The 14,102-nt window shown below is 35.1% G+C and overlaps 1 protein-coding gene across 1 annotated transcript in view; it reads left to right on the top strand.

The window, feature by feature from the left end:
• Window positions 1-1,971: 1,971 nt before the first annotated feature.
• Window positions 1,972-14,102, top strand: part of slc1a1 (solute carrier family 1 member 1) — a 22,964-nt gene continuing 10,833 nt past the window's right edge. The window contains exons 1-8 of the mRNA XM_016561851.1: window positions 1,972-2,135; window positions 6,303-6,443; window positions 9,614-9,706; window positions 9,786-9,900; window positions 10,492-10,534; window positions 10,615-10,719; window positions 10,796-10,980; window positions 13,087-13,194. Of these exons, the coding sequence (XP_016417337.1) occupies window positions 2,036-2,135; window positions 6,303-6,443; window positions 9,614-9,706; window positions 9,786-9,900; window positions 10,492-10,534; window positions 10,615-10,719; window positions 10,796-10,980; window positions 13,087-13,194 (890 nt within the window). The 5' untranslated portion in view covers window positions 1,972-2,035. The remainder of the gene's footprint in view (window positions 2,136-6,302; window positions 6,444-9,613; window positions 9,707-9,785; window positions 9,901-10,491; window positions 10,535-10,614; window positions 10,720-10,795; window positions 10,981-13,086; window positions 13,195-14,102) is intronic.

Below are 14,102 nucleotides of genomic sequence, written 5' to 3'. Positions count from 1 at the left end.
TTTTAAGCGATTCATTTCCGTCATGACGTAATTGCGTTATCACGTGGTCAGTAAAGCTGGTTTAACTTTGATTGTTTTATTTGTAAAAAAGTTTGCCCTTTACTGTGTCCCAGTTTCTGCATCAGTGTTTCAGCTCATAAAATTGCACACAGCTTAAATATAGTTTGCAGTTACATTTCATTCCTTCAGTTTTCCACGTTTTAATAAAATGCTATGTTTGAGTACGTTTTAATTAAGATAGACTCTCTTTTAGCCCCATCATGAACTGGTGAATTGTTTTGTTTATTTCAGTTTTTGATCAAAACAGGTAGGAGAATGTCAACTAGTTTTATTCACACCACTAACTGATGACGTTACGCCCTCTAGTGGACATTTTTGTGAAGTAAATCATTAAAGCTATTAAATTCTTTAGCAATTCTGTAACCGTGAGAATAAATTTACAATGATAAAATTATATTATAATGATCCATGGATTTACTATACTTTTATAGGCCAGATGTCTGATTTTATGACACAGTAGGCGAAAAACTCTATAATCATTAAATCATATATATATATATATATATATATATATACCACATATTACTGCGTTACAGCAAAACGTAATATACTACTGTAATATTATTACTTTTGTAATGCGTTACTCCCAACACTGCCAATCAGGCACAGGTGAAGTGAATAACACGATTATCTCTTCATCACGGCACCTGTTAGTGGGTTGGATACCTTTAAAAACAGTATTTAATATGGAAATAATGTATGTTAAAATGTCTATAATGTTTGTTTTAAATATTCATAATGTTAATATTATGTTTGTACATTTATATTGACTTTATACATTAATATATGTTTGAATGTATATGCAGTAGAGTGCTTTTGACCCACTTAAGTATTTAAGTACACAGTACAGTTACATTATACTCAAGTACTGCACATGTGCTTTACATGTTAGTATGATACTCAACATATCAAAATATGTGTACTTCTTTAAAACATGACAAAAGATTAAGATTAAAACAATGATTTAAATGTACGTTAAAGTAAAACTTTTAGTGCACTCTTCAAGTACACTTGTGACCTTTTATTACATTGATATTAGTATCTGATATGATATTATTATTATCTGTAATTACAGTATTTTAAAAAGTAGCCTACTTTTACAATTTAAAGTACACTACAAGTGCACATTCAATACAATTAAACACACTTGTTTTGTCAAAACTAAGGGAATGGAAGCATGCAAATCTTTACACACACACACACACACACACATTGTTTTTTATGTTTTATGGGGACTCTCCATGGGAGTAATGGTTTTTATACTCTACAAACTGTATATTCTATCCCCCTACCCTAAACCTACCACTCACAGAAAACTTTCTACATTTTATATTTTTAATAAAACATTGTTTAGTTTTAATAAAACATTGTTTAATTATACAAATGTGTGTCTTCTCATCATTCTTCGAAACATTTGGAATAATGTAAGTACACAAGTCAGCAAAATATATAACACCGTTCTAGTGGTTTTTTGGATATTTTAATAAAAAAAAATCTTACATATTGTGCCTTTAAGAAAGCAAAGGTGTGAACGTGCTTTCCTCTTTAACTGCGTGTTAATTGTTAATCAGACCAAACAGTACCTACATATAAACAAAATAAGGCAAGATTTATAATGTTTAACTAATGAGTGAAAGAATTCGATGTTTATATTTTAACACTAGCCTATATTGCACAATAAGCACGAGCGTCGACATGACAGTGATATGTTGTGCTTTCTAAATTCTAATATTTTTATACCTCATTTACGGACCTATGAGACGAAATGACGGTAAATCAGAGGTCAAGTTGCAATAAACGACCGAGCAATGGTTATCAAGAGATTCTGGCACAGACAGAAGCAGCAGCAGATCACATCACCCCTCCCTCCCAACAGCAGCTTCACGGCAAACCTGCTGCTGCCGCCGCCGCACGTTATCCGCCGGTGCTCCGTCTGAAGACCGCGAGCCTCGCCAGATTCATTCGCGTCTCCGTCATGGATATGCTGGGGAAGAAAGAGCCGAGAGGCAGGGATGTGAAGGGCTTGTTGAAGAGGAACTGGATTCTCATAGCAACCATCAGCTCGGTGATACTGGGTAAGATGGGCTGGAGCGCGTTCATCTTTCTTCCACATTTCTCTGCATCGTCTATCTCGCTGCATTGTTGTGCTCAATCACGTCTCATGCCGTTAATTATTTATCTAGTGCTGTTGTTTTTTATTAATATCCGCGCTAATTCTCTGTCTGTGCTTGCTGTTTCGATGGATCTGCACCGCTGATTTGATATCATGCAATGGCTGATTTGACAATAACAGCAAATAAAGTGTTTGTTGCATTTAGCTGCACGTATCTGCAGGTGTGTTGATGGGTGAATGTGATGAATGAAGGCATTGATCTCTGTGTGTGTTTGCGTCTAGATATTTTATTACTGCCACAGAGAAACGTGACCAGACTTCCAGTATGACACAGTAAAATCTCTCTGCGATTCATCTCACAAAAGCAGTGACACATTGTAGCTTATAAAGAGATCGGGGCTAGTTGTCACACTTTATTCCCGTGACTTTGTTGTTTTAGAAAGTCTATATAGAACTTGCCCATAGTTACTGGTTAGAAATATGTTTAATAAGACATTGGACATATGTTGATCTTTTGTGACAACATGCCCCTTTTTAAAATATGAAATCCTAATTTAAATGACTAGTTCACACAAAAATGAGTATTTGCTGAGAATTTATTCCGAGATGTAGATGAGTTTGTTTCTTCATCAGATTTGGAGAAATGTAGCATTGCATCAGTTGCTCAGCAATGGATGCTCTGCAGTGAATGGGTGCCGTCAGAATGAGAGTCCAAACAGCTGATAGAAACATCACAATAATCCACAAGTAATCCACACCACTCCAGTCCATCAGTTAACATCTTGTGAAGTGAAAAACTGCTTGTTTGTAAGAAACAAATCCATCATTAAGACTTTTTCAAATGTCAACTATTGCTTCCGTTTGCTCCTCTATCCATAATACAGCTTTCTCCATTAAACAGGCCATTTAATCTCAATCAGGAGAGAAAAATGCACAGATCAAGCATCATTTACAAGCGAAAACAGTCCAAAACAGCTCTAAACAAATATGTCGGTGGATTTTGATGTGGGAGACAACAGAGGTTGAATATTTGGTCATTTTGGTCAAAAGCGTCAGTCTAACGATAAAACGCCTTAAGGATCTGTTGCTTAGAACCATGCAGACATAATTTCACAAGGCATTAATTGATGGACTGGAGTGGTGTGTGGATTACTTGTGGATTATTGTGATGTTTTTATCAGCTGTTTGAACTCTCATTCTGACGGCACCCATTCACTGCAGAGCATCCATTGGTGAGCAAGTGATGCAATGCTACATTTCTCCAAATCTGTTCCCATGAAGAAACAAACTCATCTACATCTTGGATTGCCTGAAGATGAGTACATTTTTGGAGTGACTTTTGCTTTTAAAAAAGCCATCTTTTACAATATACTTATTAAAAATACAGAAAAAAAAAACAATACGACGGATTGCTGGTTTCCCAGTTTGGCGAAGCTCGTTTGAGGTCTGGTTTTAGAGATGTTTTTCAGCTTGGCCAGACTGGGAAATCAGCAAACCAGCATATAGGCTTCGACTTTTCATGAAAATGTAAACTGTTATGATAAACAAAACAATTCAACATGCAGTGAAAATAGTAAACTGTGATACAAAATGTCTGTAATTAATAAAATACAATAGAACACGTGAGAACTTTCTGAGAGCTCAGTTCAACCTTTCTGTTAAATATATCCTCATCACATAGTTGAAAACACTCCAAAGAGAAAGGAAAAATTGAAATCGCATCATATGACCCCTTTAATATATGCCAGCATGGTTTAATTATGTGCATTTGTTTGCTTATCAGCTATTAGCCTACAACATTTTTTAAAGCCAGTATTCACAAATATTCTAATTAAATACAGTTTTGACAAGTCATTTGTGTAATTAAAATATATAACCTTACAGTTACTGAGACAACTTCACCCGAATGCCAACTCTTTCCTACATTTTTTGTGCAGAAATGTACAAAAAAAAATCTTTATGACAACCATGAGTAGTTATTTGCCTCGCCACAAACTGGCCAGTTTGTGAAAACTTAGTCATCACAACATTAATGGTTTAATGCTTGGCAAAATGCTCAGAACTTATAGGCTTTCCAATAAAATCTCACTATTGCTCTATTAGGCATTTCTGAGCTGATCGGTGAGGCAATTAAGCAGCGGTCATAGATTATACACTATATGTACTGACAAGACAATGAGAAAAGTCTTGACTGCAGTGATGGCATGTCCTATTTTTATATAAAATTAATACACTTTTATAATATGTGCAATATTGCTATATTAATAATAATGTTATTTTGATTGCATTTTTACATTATAAAAATAGCCAAAATAGTGGTTAATGTTTTATGTATACCAAACACTCAGTCCTGAGCCTGTTTAATACTTATAGTAAATTATGCTCTTGTTATTTTCTTTTCTTTTCTGGATTTATATGGCCATGTTTGTGCAATGGTCAAAACACAGATTGTTTTGATGCCATGCAAGCTTGTGCAGTAACCTACAATAAAACAAAAGGCAGGTCAAGCAAATCACTCTTTCAGTGTTTTATATCATCTTTTATTTACTCAGTCATAAGCACCATAATCATTATGACGCTAAAATGTAATAACGATATGTTACAGTACATCAGAGACCATTGTAATTGACTGTTGCGTTTGTGGTTACTTGGGTTTGGTTTAGCCTCGTTAAACATTCAAGACGTCTTCAGTGAAAAAGAAGTACACTTTAGCATACGTTACTTATTATGGAAATAATATCCTTTAGAATAAAAAGAAACTTGTACTTAAGTGCAAACTTGTTCACATAATTGCATGTTAATCACAATTAAAAATTGTATTATAGTTTAAATGTATATTAAATGCAATTAGCTGAACTTTAGAGTGTTTCTGGATCCACTTAAGTACATCTTTAATATATAATTTCATAATTACTTCTATGGTCTTTGAACATAATGATGAAGTTGCAATTAAGTACATTTAAAAATGTTAACTTTAAATGTAATGTAATCTACAGTTAAAATCATAATCAAGTACTTTGCATGTGCTTTAGTATGTTAGTCAACAAATCAAAATAAGTGTACTTCTATAAAACACAACAAACTTTTTGACATTTGACATATTACAAAGTACGCTTTTAAAAGTCTACTAAAGTGTGTTAAGAAACCTTCATGAAAGTCTCTCTCTTTAACTACACTTAAGTGTCCTTTTATTTCATTAATACATCAGCAAGTAAAGTTTTTAAAAATATATCATTTAAAAAAAAAAAAACATGTACACAAGTTCTTTTTGAGAAGGGATAAAAGAATGACAATAACGACAACTGCACCTCAGCACACATTTGATCTGATCTTTGCTAAAAGCAAAGATTTTCCTGTGCAACTTTTTGTAAATTATGCCTGACGTTATAGAAGGAGATTGGAAACAGACACATAAATATAAATGTTATTTGCTGTAGCTGCAGTGCAGTCAAATGGACTTCATTAAGGGTATTGGAAAGCTGTTTAGTTCTTTTGATATACGCTATATCTGACTGTATCAAAATCCATCATTATAGAAGAATAGGGTTGCAAAGGGGTGGAACATTTCTGGTAAATTTCCGGAAACTTTCCAAAAATCCCTGAAATATTCAAAAATAATCCTGGAATATTTCCCAAATTTACTGGAAATTAAACACCTTTTTGCAACCCTATAGAAGAATGAAACTGAGATGGTTGAAAACTCAAAAGGACACATTTGTCTGAAATATATTTATCAGTTTACCAGCAGCAGGCAATTCAGCACACCTCGTGTTAATTGACAACAAATACATCAGGGTTATTATTTGTGGCCTGAATATCACAAAGCATTTACGAGCGCGCTCTTCTTATTGTTAGCATCCTTTCGAAATGTCAGTGAGATTGGAGATTTGGGTTCTGTCTCACTCACTGTGAAATCACTCTAAAGATCAGGGACGATGATCATTTTGATACAGTACAATCAGACTAGTAATTCACCACAAATGAATATGAAGTTGATCTTGAGCTATTATTGGAATATTTAGCTCTGTACATTCAGTCTGGCTTTTTTCGGGCTTCGTGTAGATTAGGCACAATGGAGAACTTCACACTTACAGTCGGTTTGACGTGCTTTCTGTCTTTCTGTCTGCAGGGATCGCGCTGGGAGTGCTGGTGCGGGACTACACCTCTCTGTCGCAGCTGGAGAAGCAGTACTTTGGCTTCCCGGGAGAAATCCTGATGAGAATGCTAAAGCTGGTCATCCTGCCTCTCATCGTCTCCAGCATGATAACAGGTATCGCTCTCTCTTCAGCCCATGACAGTATCTCCATTTATGACTCGCAGTGAAAATTCAGAGGTTGTAAATGTGGCTTTTATGTTACCAGTGTCCCAGGGCCACCTTCAGGGATGAGGGTTCACCCATAAAAAACTAATCGCAGCCCTGCCAGGGTCTTCTGTCTTTTTCAATCTCACAGAATGTCAGAATCACCCACTAGCTATAATTACAAAACACATTATATTATATTATATTATATTATATTATATTTGAAAATTGTCATTAATATGTGGAACATTAGTCATACCTGTTTATGATTCTCAAACATTTCTGTCAGCCAAGGAGGGTTATTTAAAAAAAAACATGTTTATTACTTAAAATAAACAATAACATTTAAATAAAATAAAATATGGAAAAAAAAAAACTTTATTTCAGTAGTTTCCAAGGATAATTTTTTATTTTTTTTTTGGTTTATTTTAACTTGAGGTACTAAAATAACTAAAACTAAATAAACTAAAGCTAAAAAAAATAAATAATAATAAATAATATTAATAAATTACAAAAAAATTAATAATAAAAAATATATACCATATAGACATTTATTTTAAAAAAGTAATAAAAAATGACAAAAACGCACAAAATACTAAAACTTTATCTAAAATTAAAGTCAAAACAGAAAATTTAAACAGAAATATAACTATAATAGGGTGCAGCGAGGCTAAAGGCACACCTTAAGTAAAATGTGCTTTTCACTAGTGTATGACTGCAGAAAAAATATAAATGTTTTTATTGAGCGTCGATGGAGTAACAGATTTTGTGTGAAAATAAATCATAAAAGCGGTTTGTTTTGTTTAAAAATCGTATAAATGTACGAGGTGGCAAGGTGGGCTTTTTACCCCACACACAGGGTAAAAGGCACAAAGTATTTATACAAATACTTTGTTCAAAACAATCACTTTAGCAAAGTTTGTACAACAAATATACAGTAAAAAAAAAAATACAGAAACAAAATTATTTAAAAAAGTAAAGGTTCTGAACATATTCAAGGAGATCTCATAATAATTTAGCAACAATAAATATGATACTTTATTATATGATATGATTAATATCGTATTTTTAAATATGATGGTTTAATTATAAATATGGTGATTATCTCTAAGGTTGACACCCAAATTAATAGGCGTATATAATATTTACCATCTGAGTCTAGCCATGTCATGTCAACAAATGGAAAAGTCAGCCAGCTATTTATTATCATGTTAATTATTGTGCCTTTAATTAATTATTGTGCTTTTTACCACAAATACCATACTTTCAAATTCTTCCGTTATTAAAAAAACGTTGCTTTGACTCCCTTGAACAAAACTGAAAAACATTAACAAGTCCTTTGTCTCAAAATATAGTCAACAATTTGATCAATTCTCATTTGCTATATAAATCTACAGCATTTAATATCATTAAATATGAAATCAAAATGCAGAATCAATTTTGCTGTTCGTGATCAGTCAAGGATCAGCCAAATTTTCACGTGCAAAGTCAAACGCAGTTGTTAAGAAAAGTGCCGAGGTGAATTCTGTGACATCTAGTGTTTTAAAGGAGAACAAAGTCAAATTTGAGCCCCATTAACTTAAAATATTTATTTACTTAAAGTACCACCTTATAGATTTTAAGTTAATATTTCTATAATTTAACAAACCATTCACATGTTCTGGGTTCTTTGATGGTTGATGGTTAATGGTTATATTCAGGTAAAAACTCAACATATTTTAACTTTTTTTTTAGTAAATAGTTTATTTTAATTGTTTTTATTTCAAAACATTGTTTATATTTTAATTTTACATTTTGTGATTTAAAGTGCCCCTATTATGGGTTCTGAAAGGTTCATATTTTGGTTTTGGGAGTTACCAACAGGTTGACATGCATGCAAGGTCAAAAAACACGTTCATTGTCTTATAATATGCATTTATTTGTACCTTACTTGCTCAACGACTCCCAAACGATTTGCTCAAATATTAATTTTTCCAAACCCACCTTTGCGTGACGCTAATCTGCGGTGATTGGTCGATTGGTCTCATTTTAATTTCATCTCGCCTGTAATGCCTGATAAAGCAGCGTTTGTGAGCGCAGTGCTGCTTTGTGTACAGCGTTACCGGGGAAACCACTATTTTTGCTCCAAAAGCAGCACCTAGTGGCAAAGAATGATTTTGCATTTTCATTCAGACCAACCCGAAAAGCCCAGCAAGTGGGCGGGGAATATGCTAATGTTTCATGTTGACATCAACATGAAACGGCTTGGGATTCGTTTTAAAAACGACTCGTTTCAATGATTCAGAGTCGACTCTTTCTTTTGAGAGACAATAACTTTATACACGGTGCACTTTCAGATTTAAAACTTTGCAGGATGTTTTCATTCACTTAGAGCTGTGTTACACACTGCATGAAAGGTCATTTTCAAAAATCCATAATAGGGGCACTTTAATTAATTATTAGCTTTTTATCTTCTCACAACCCCCCTGTAGTTTCCTCATGAATCCTCAGGGGTTCATAAACTCCTATTTAGAAAACGCTGGCATAGTTTAGCCAAATATTTTATTGCCGAAATATGTACAGTATACAGTGCCGTCCCAAAGGATGAAATGCACTCAGTGTCTAAGTTTTGGTCAATATCCTTATCATTTCTTGGCATAAAGGCGATATCACTGAAGACCAGCAATAATAATTTCATTTTGATTACATACTGTAATAATGGCAGTATATACACGTCACAGTCATATGTGCTCCTTTGGCAGCTGTGATGCTTGATTACTGGATTAAATTGGCCCCGGTTTATTTATCTGCTTAAGCTTAGAATGTAATAGACCAATCAGAACACAGTTTAGAGCTCATTTATAAATAGCTATAGTATTTTTCTAGGTTCTCAATTCATTGTTTTAATGTTTTCAAACTTTGTGTCGTCCCTTATCAGTGCAAATCATCTCAAAAAGACAAGGATTTATGCTGCTGATAATGTCTGAAACCTCACGTCTAGGGCACTTCCAAACTTTTGGAGGGAAACTGTAGCTACAGAGCTTTTTTTGTTGCAGTGCAACTTGCATTGGTTAACGTTCTTTGTTGCCATTGTTAAGTGTGTCAAGTGTGTTCTCTGGAGAATGAATAAGTAGGCATAACTTCTGGTCTTGTTTGTGAAGGAGTGGCAGCGCTGGACTCCGAGGTGTCGGGCAGGATCGGTCTGCGTGCAGTGGTTTATTACCTCTCCACTACCATCATCGCTGTCATTCTTGGTGAGTCACGTAAGAATCACATCAATAAACTTAAAAGACATAAATTGGGATTGTTTAACAATGATGTTGTGCTTAAAAGGAATCGTTCTTGTGATGACGATTAAACCCGGGGTGTCTCAGAGTGCTGATAATATCGAGAGAGCAGGAAGCACTCCGAATGTGACCACTGTTGACACCTTACTGGACCTGGTTAGGTAAAAATTGCACACCTTGGTCTACCTATGTTGTAAGAAAGATAATATACAAATATGCATAATATGCATTCATAATATGCATACTTGAACACTTAAGGAATGCGTGATATTCATTGCAATAAATAACAAACTTGGGCAATGACCATTTTTGGTATGGCTTATATGTCCTGATCGCATAAAATAACATATAGCGTAGCGTAGCGTAGCGTAGCGTAACGTAACGTAACGTAACGTAAAATAACATAACATAACATAACATAACATAATTTGGCCACACTTTAGTTTGGGGACCAGTTCTCACTATTAACTATGACTTTTTCATCAATAAACTCCTAATTTGCTGCTTATTAATAGTTAGTTAGGTAGTTGTTAAGTTTAGGTATGGGGTAGAATTAAGGGATCTAAAATATGCTCATGCAGAATATGTGCTTTAAAAGTACTAATAAACAGCCAATATGCTAGTAATATGCATGTTAGTGAACTAGTTAATAGTGAGAATTGGTCCCTATATTAAAGTGTTACCTATAATATGATTATGAATTTATATCAAGCACTTTAAACAAGTGGTTTGTTTATCTAATTTCTTCATAGGAATATGTTTCCTGAAAATCTTGTGCAAGCCTGTTTTCAGCAGGTAAAATATAATATGTTTTAACTTATATTAAGGCATGCAGATATAATATTTTGTTTCAATAAACATCATCTGTGTTTTAGTATAAGACGCAGCACAAAGAGATTGAACCATCGAAAACCAACATAAGCACAAGTAATATGACTACATTTCCACCGTTCACCACAATTATTTCAACAGTTGCACAGGTGAGAGAAAGACTGAAAAATGAATGGAGAATGTATGATGGAGAATGTATTGATTTTTGGCTTCTTTATTCCATAGAATTTGACCAAAGACTACAAGATTGTGGGCTCATATTCAGATGGCATTAATGTACTTGGTCTGATCGTATTCTGTGTGACTTTCGGCCTGGTCATCGGCAAGATGGGAGAAAGGGGTCAAATCCTGCTCGAGTTCTTTGATGCTCTGAATGAGGCAACCATGAGACTCGTTCAGATTATTATGTGGTTAGTTCTGACACCTTACAAGCAGGAATCATTATTTATAATCATCACTATTATCGCTCATACTCAGACTTGAGGATGGGCTGCATTGACTTGGGTCAGTAAGAAACCACCCAGAACACCCTAGCAACCACATTGCAACTTCCTAGCAACCACCCAGAATACCATCGAAACCACATAGCAACCACACAGAACACCCTAGAAACCACATTGCAACTTCTTAGCAACCACCCAGAAAACTCTCAATACCATAGTAACACCCCAGCAACCTCCCAGAAAACGCTAGAAACCACATAGCAACCACATTGGAACTCCATAGCTACCACATAGCAACTCCCTAGCACCCACCCAAAACACCCTAGAAACCACAAAGCAATTCCCTAGCAACCAACCAGAATAGAAACCACATTAGCTACAACTGAGAACTCCCTAGCAACCACCCAGAGTACCTTAGAAACTGCATAGCAACCACCTAGAACTCCATAGCTAGTCCCTAGAAACCACCCTAGCATTCTCTAGGAATTAGTGTTAATTTAGTTAACGAACACTATGGCGAAAATATTTGTTGACAAGCTTTTTTCCCATGACTAAAATGAGACGATGACGAGACGACAATCAGGTCAATAGACGATAACTGTGACTATATCAACATGCAATATCGTTGACGATAAAAGACGAGACTAAAATGTATTTAAAAAAATAAAAACTATACCAAAATCTCTTTTTATTTTCGTCAAAAAAAAGGAGACAAAATATTATTGCGAACTGCTATACATGCCTCTACTACTTTAATGTGTGCGGTTGCCAGATATCAAGAGTTCAAATACCCAAATCACGGCTTCTCTGTTAAAAGGATATGTTTTCTGCCCCGGTGGTTTGCTTAATTTTTGCAATCTGGCAACCATGAGCACGCGCTCCCTCTTCATCGCTGTAGCGCTGACGATGATCTGAAAACTCAGACAAACAAGTAAGCTGAAGTTTATTGATCTCCATGTGAGATGTTCATCTTAAATGAATTCTTGTTTGGGATTGTGGTTGCTGAATAAATGCACTTTCTCAACCGCTGTTGTTTTAATAGAGGAACATTGTTGCAATTTGGAATTATTGGAATTACTATTAGGAATTTATATAATATTAGTTATAATATTAGAATAAACAGACGATATCGTTCGCTGTTGTGGACGCTAATATCGTTATCTTTATAGTTATCGTTCTTGGTGTGAACGGGCCTTAAGACTAATTTAGACTAATTAAAATTAATTTTAAGACTAATTTAAAAGACTAAGACTAAGACTAAATTAAAAATGGCTGACAAATTTAACACTACTAACAGAGCAACCACTCAGATTACCCTAGAAACTGCATAGCAACAACCCAGAAAAGCCTAGAAACCACATAGCAATTCCTTAGCAACCATTCGGAATACTCTAGAACAGGGATCCTCAAATCTGGCCCACGAGATCCACTTTCCTGCAGAGTTTAGCTCTAACCCTAATCAAACACACCTGAGAATGCTAATCAATGTCTTCAGGATCATTAGAAAATCACAGGTAGATGAGTTTGATCAGGGTTGGAGCTAAACTCTGCAGCGCATTGGCCCTCCAGGGCAAGATTTGAGGAACCCTGCTCTAGAAACTGCATAACAGCCATCTAGCAATCACTCTGAATACCCTAGAAATGGTATTGCAACCATTTAGCAACACCCTAGAAACTGTATAGCAACCACCTAGAACTCCCTGGCCAGCACTTAGCAATTCTCTCCCCACCTCCCAAAATACCCTAGAAATCACATAGCAACCACAGAAAATACCCTCGAAACCACATAGCAACCATCTAGCAACCACTCTGAATACCCTAGAAACCACATAGCAGTTCCTTAGCAACCATTTCAGAAAACCTTTGAAACTACGTAGATACACCCTAGCAACCACCCACAGGGAGCACCACTCACTTTTTCTTTAGAAAATAGAAACCTCTCATTTTTATTACAGTTATGCATTTGATAAAAAGATGTTGGAAGATACATCAGCCTATAAATGAAAAGCTTCTTGGAATTATGAGTAATATTGACTATAAATGTAATGATACTTAATGAATTTCCTCTGGCAGTTACATGCCCGTTGGCATCTTGTTCCTGATTGCTGCCAAGATCATGGAGGTGGATGACTGGGAAATCTTCAGGAAGATGGGCCTGTACATGGTGACGGTGCTCAGCGGGTGAACAAGCTTCTTTAATGTTCTCTTGTTGATTAGCAGAGGAGCAGATTTACTGTCGGCTCTGTTCACAGACAGATAAGAGCCACAGACATTTAAAACTGCTCAAGCTGCAGTTGTGCTTATAATACATTTCATAAACTCCACATTTCCACTAATTTGAGTGATATAGGCGACCGAACAACAGTCAGGAGATTCTATAGCTGTATGCACTCATGTGGAATGAACCGAAAGGACGTGTTTGGGGTTGCACACTGCTGAGTCAAACAGAAAAACTGTAGCTCTTCAGACTACAGAGGATATAAATCCAAGTGACCTTGGCAAAAATACTGCATGCTTTTAACTCTTTCCCCGCCATTGACAGAATTTTACGTCATTTACAGGACAACGAGTCCACCCCATGGACGGAAATGTCCGGCTTTCTGTGTGTTCACTGATTTATGTAGGAGGCACTATTACACATCTTCTGAAAGAGTATTGAATATCTGGATCAAAACATGGTGAAGAAGAAGTAGAAACAAACGAGCACGTATGTAAGCAGAAGCATATGTGACCCTGGACCACAAAACCAGTCATAAGGGCCAGTTTTTTTAAAATTGAGATTTATACAAATAAGCTTTTCATTGATGTATGGTTTGTTATGATAGGACAATATTTGGCCGACATACAACTATTTGAAAATCTGGAATCTGAAGGTGCAAAAAAAAAAAATCGAAAATATTGAGAAAATCGCCTTTAAAGTTGTCCAGATGAAGTTCTTAGCAATGCATATTACTAATGAATGATAATAAATTTTTGATATATTTACGGTAGGAAATTTACAAAATATCTTCATGGAACATGATCTTTACTTAATATCCTAATGATTTTTGGCATAAAAGAAAAATCAATAATTTTGACACATACAATGT

Source organism: Sinocyclocheilus rhinocerous, unplaced genomic scaffold, assembly GCF_001515625.1.
Source record: "Sinocyclocheilus rhinocerous isolate Xijiao unplaced genomic scaffold, SAMN03320098_v1.1 scaffold3972, whole genome shotgun sequence".
Classification (NCBI taxonomy): Eukaryota; Metazoa; Chordata; class Actinopteri; order Cypriniformes; family Cyprinidae; genus Sinocyclocheilus; species Sinocyclocheilus rhinocerous.
This window is presented reverse-complemented; position numbering and strand designations above follow the sequence as displayed.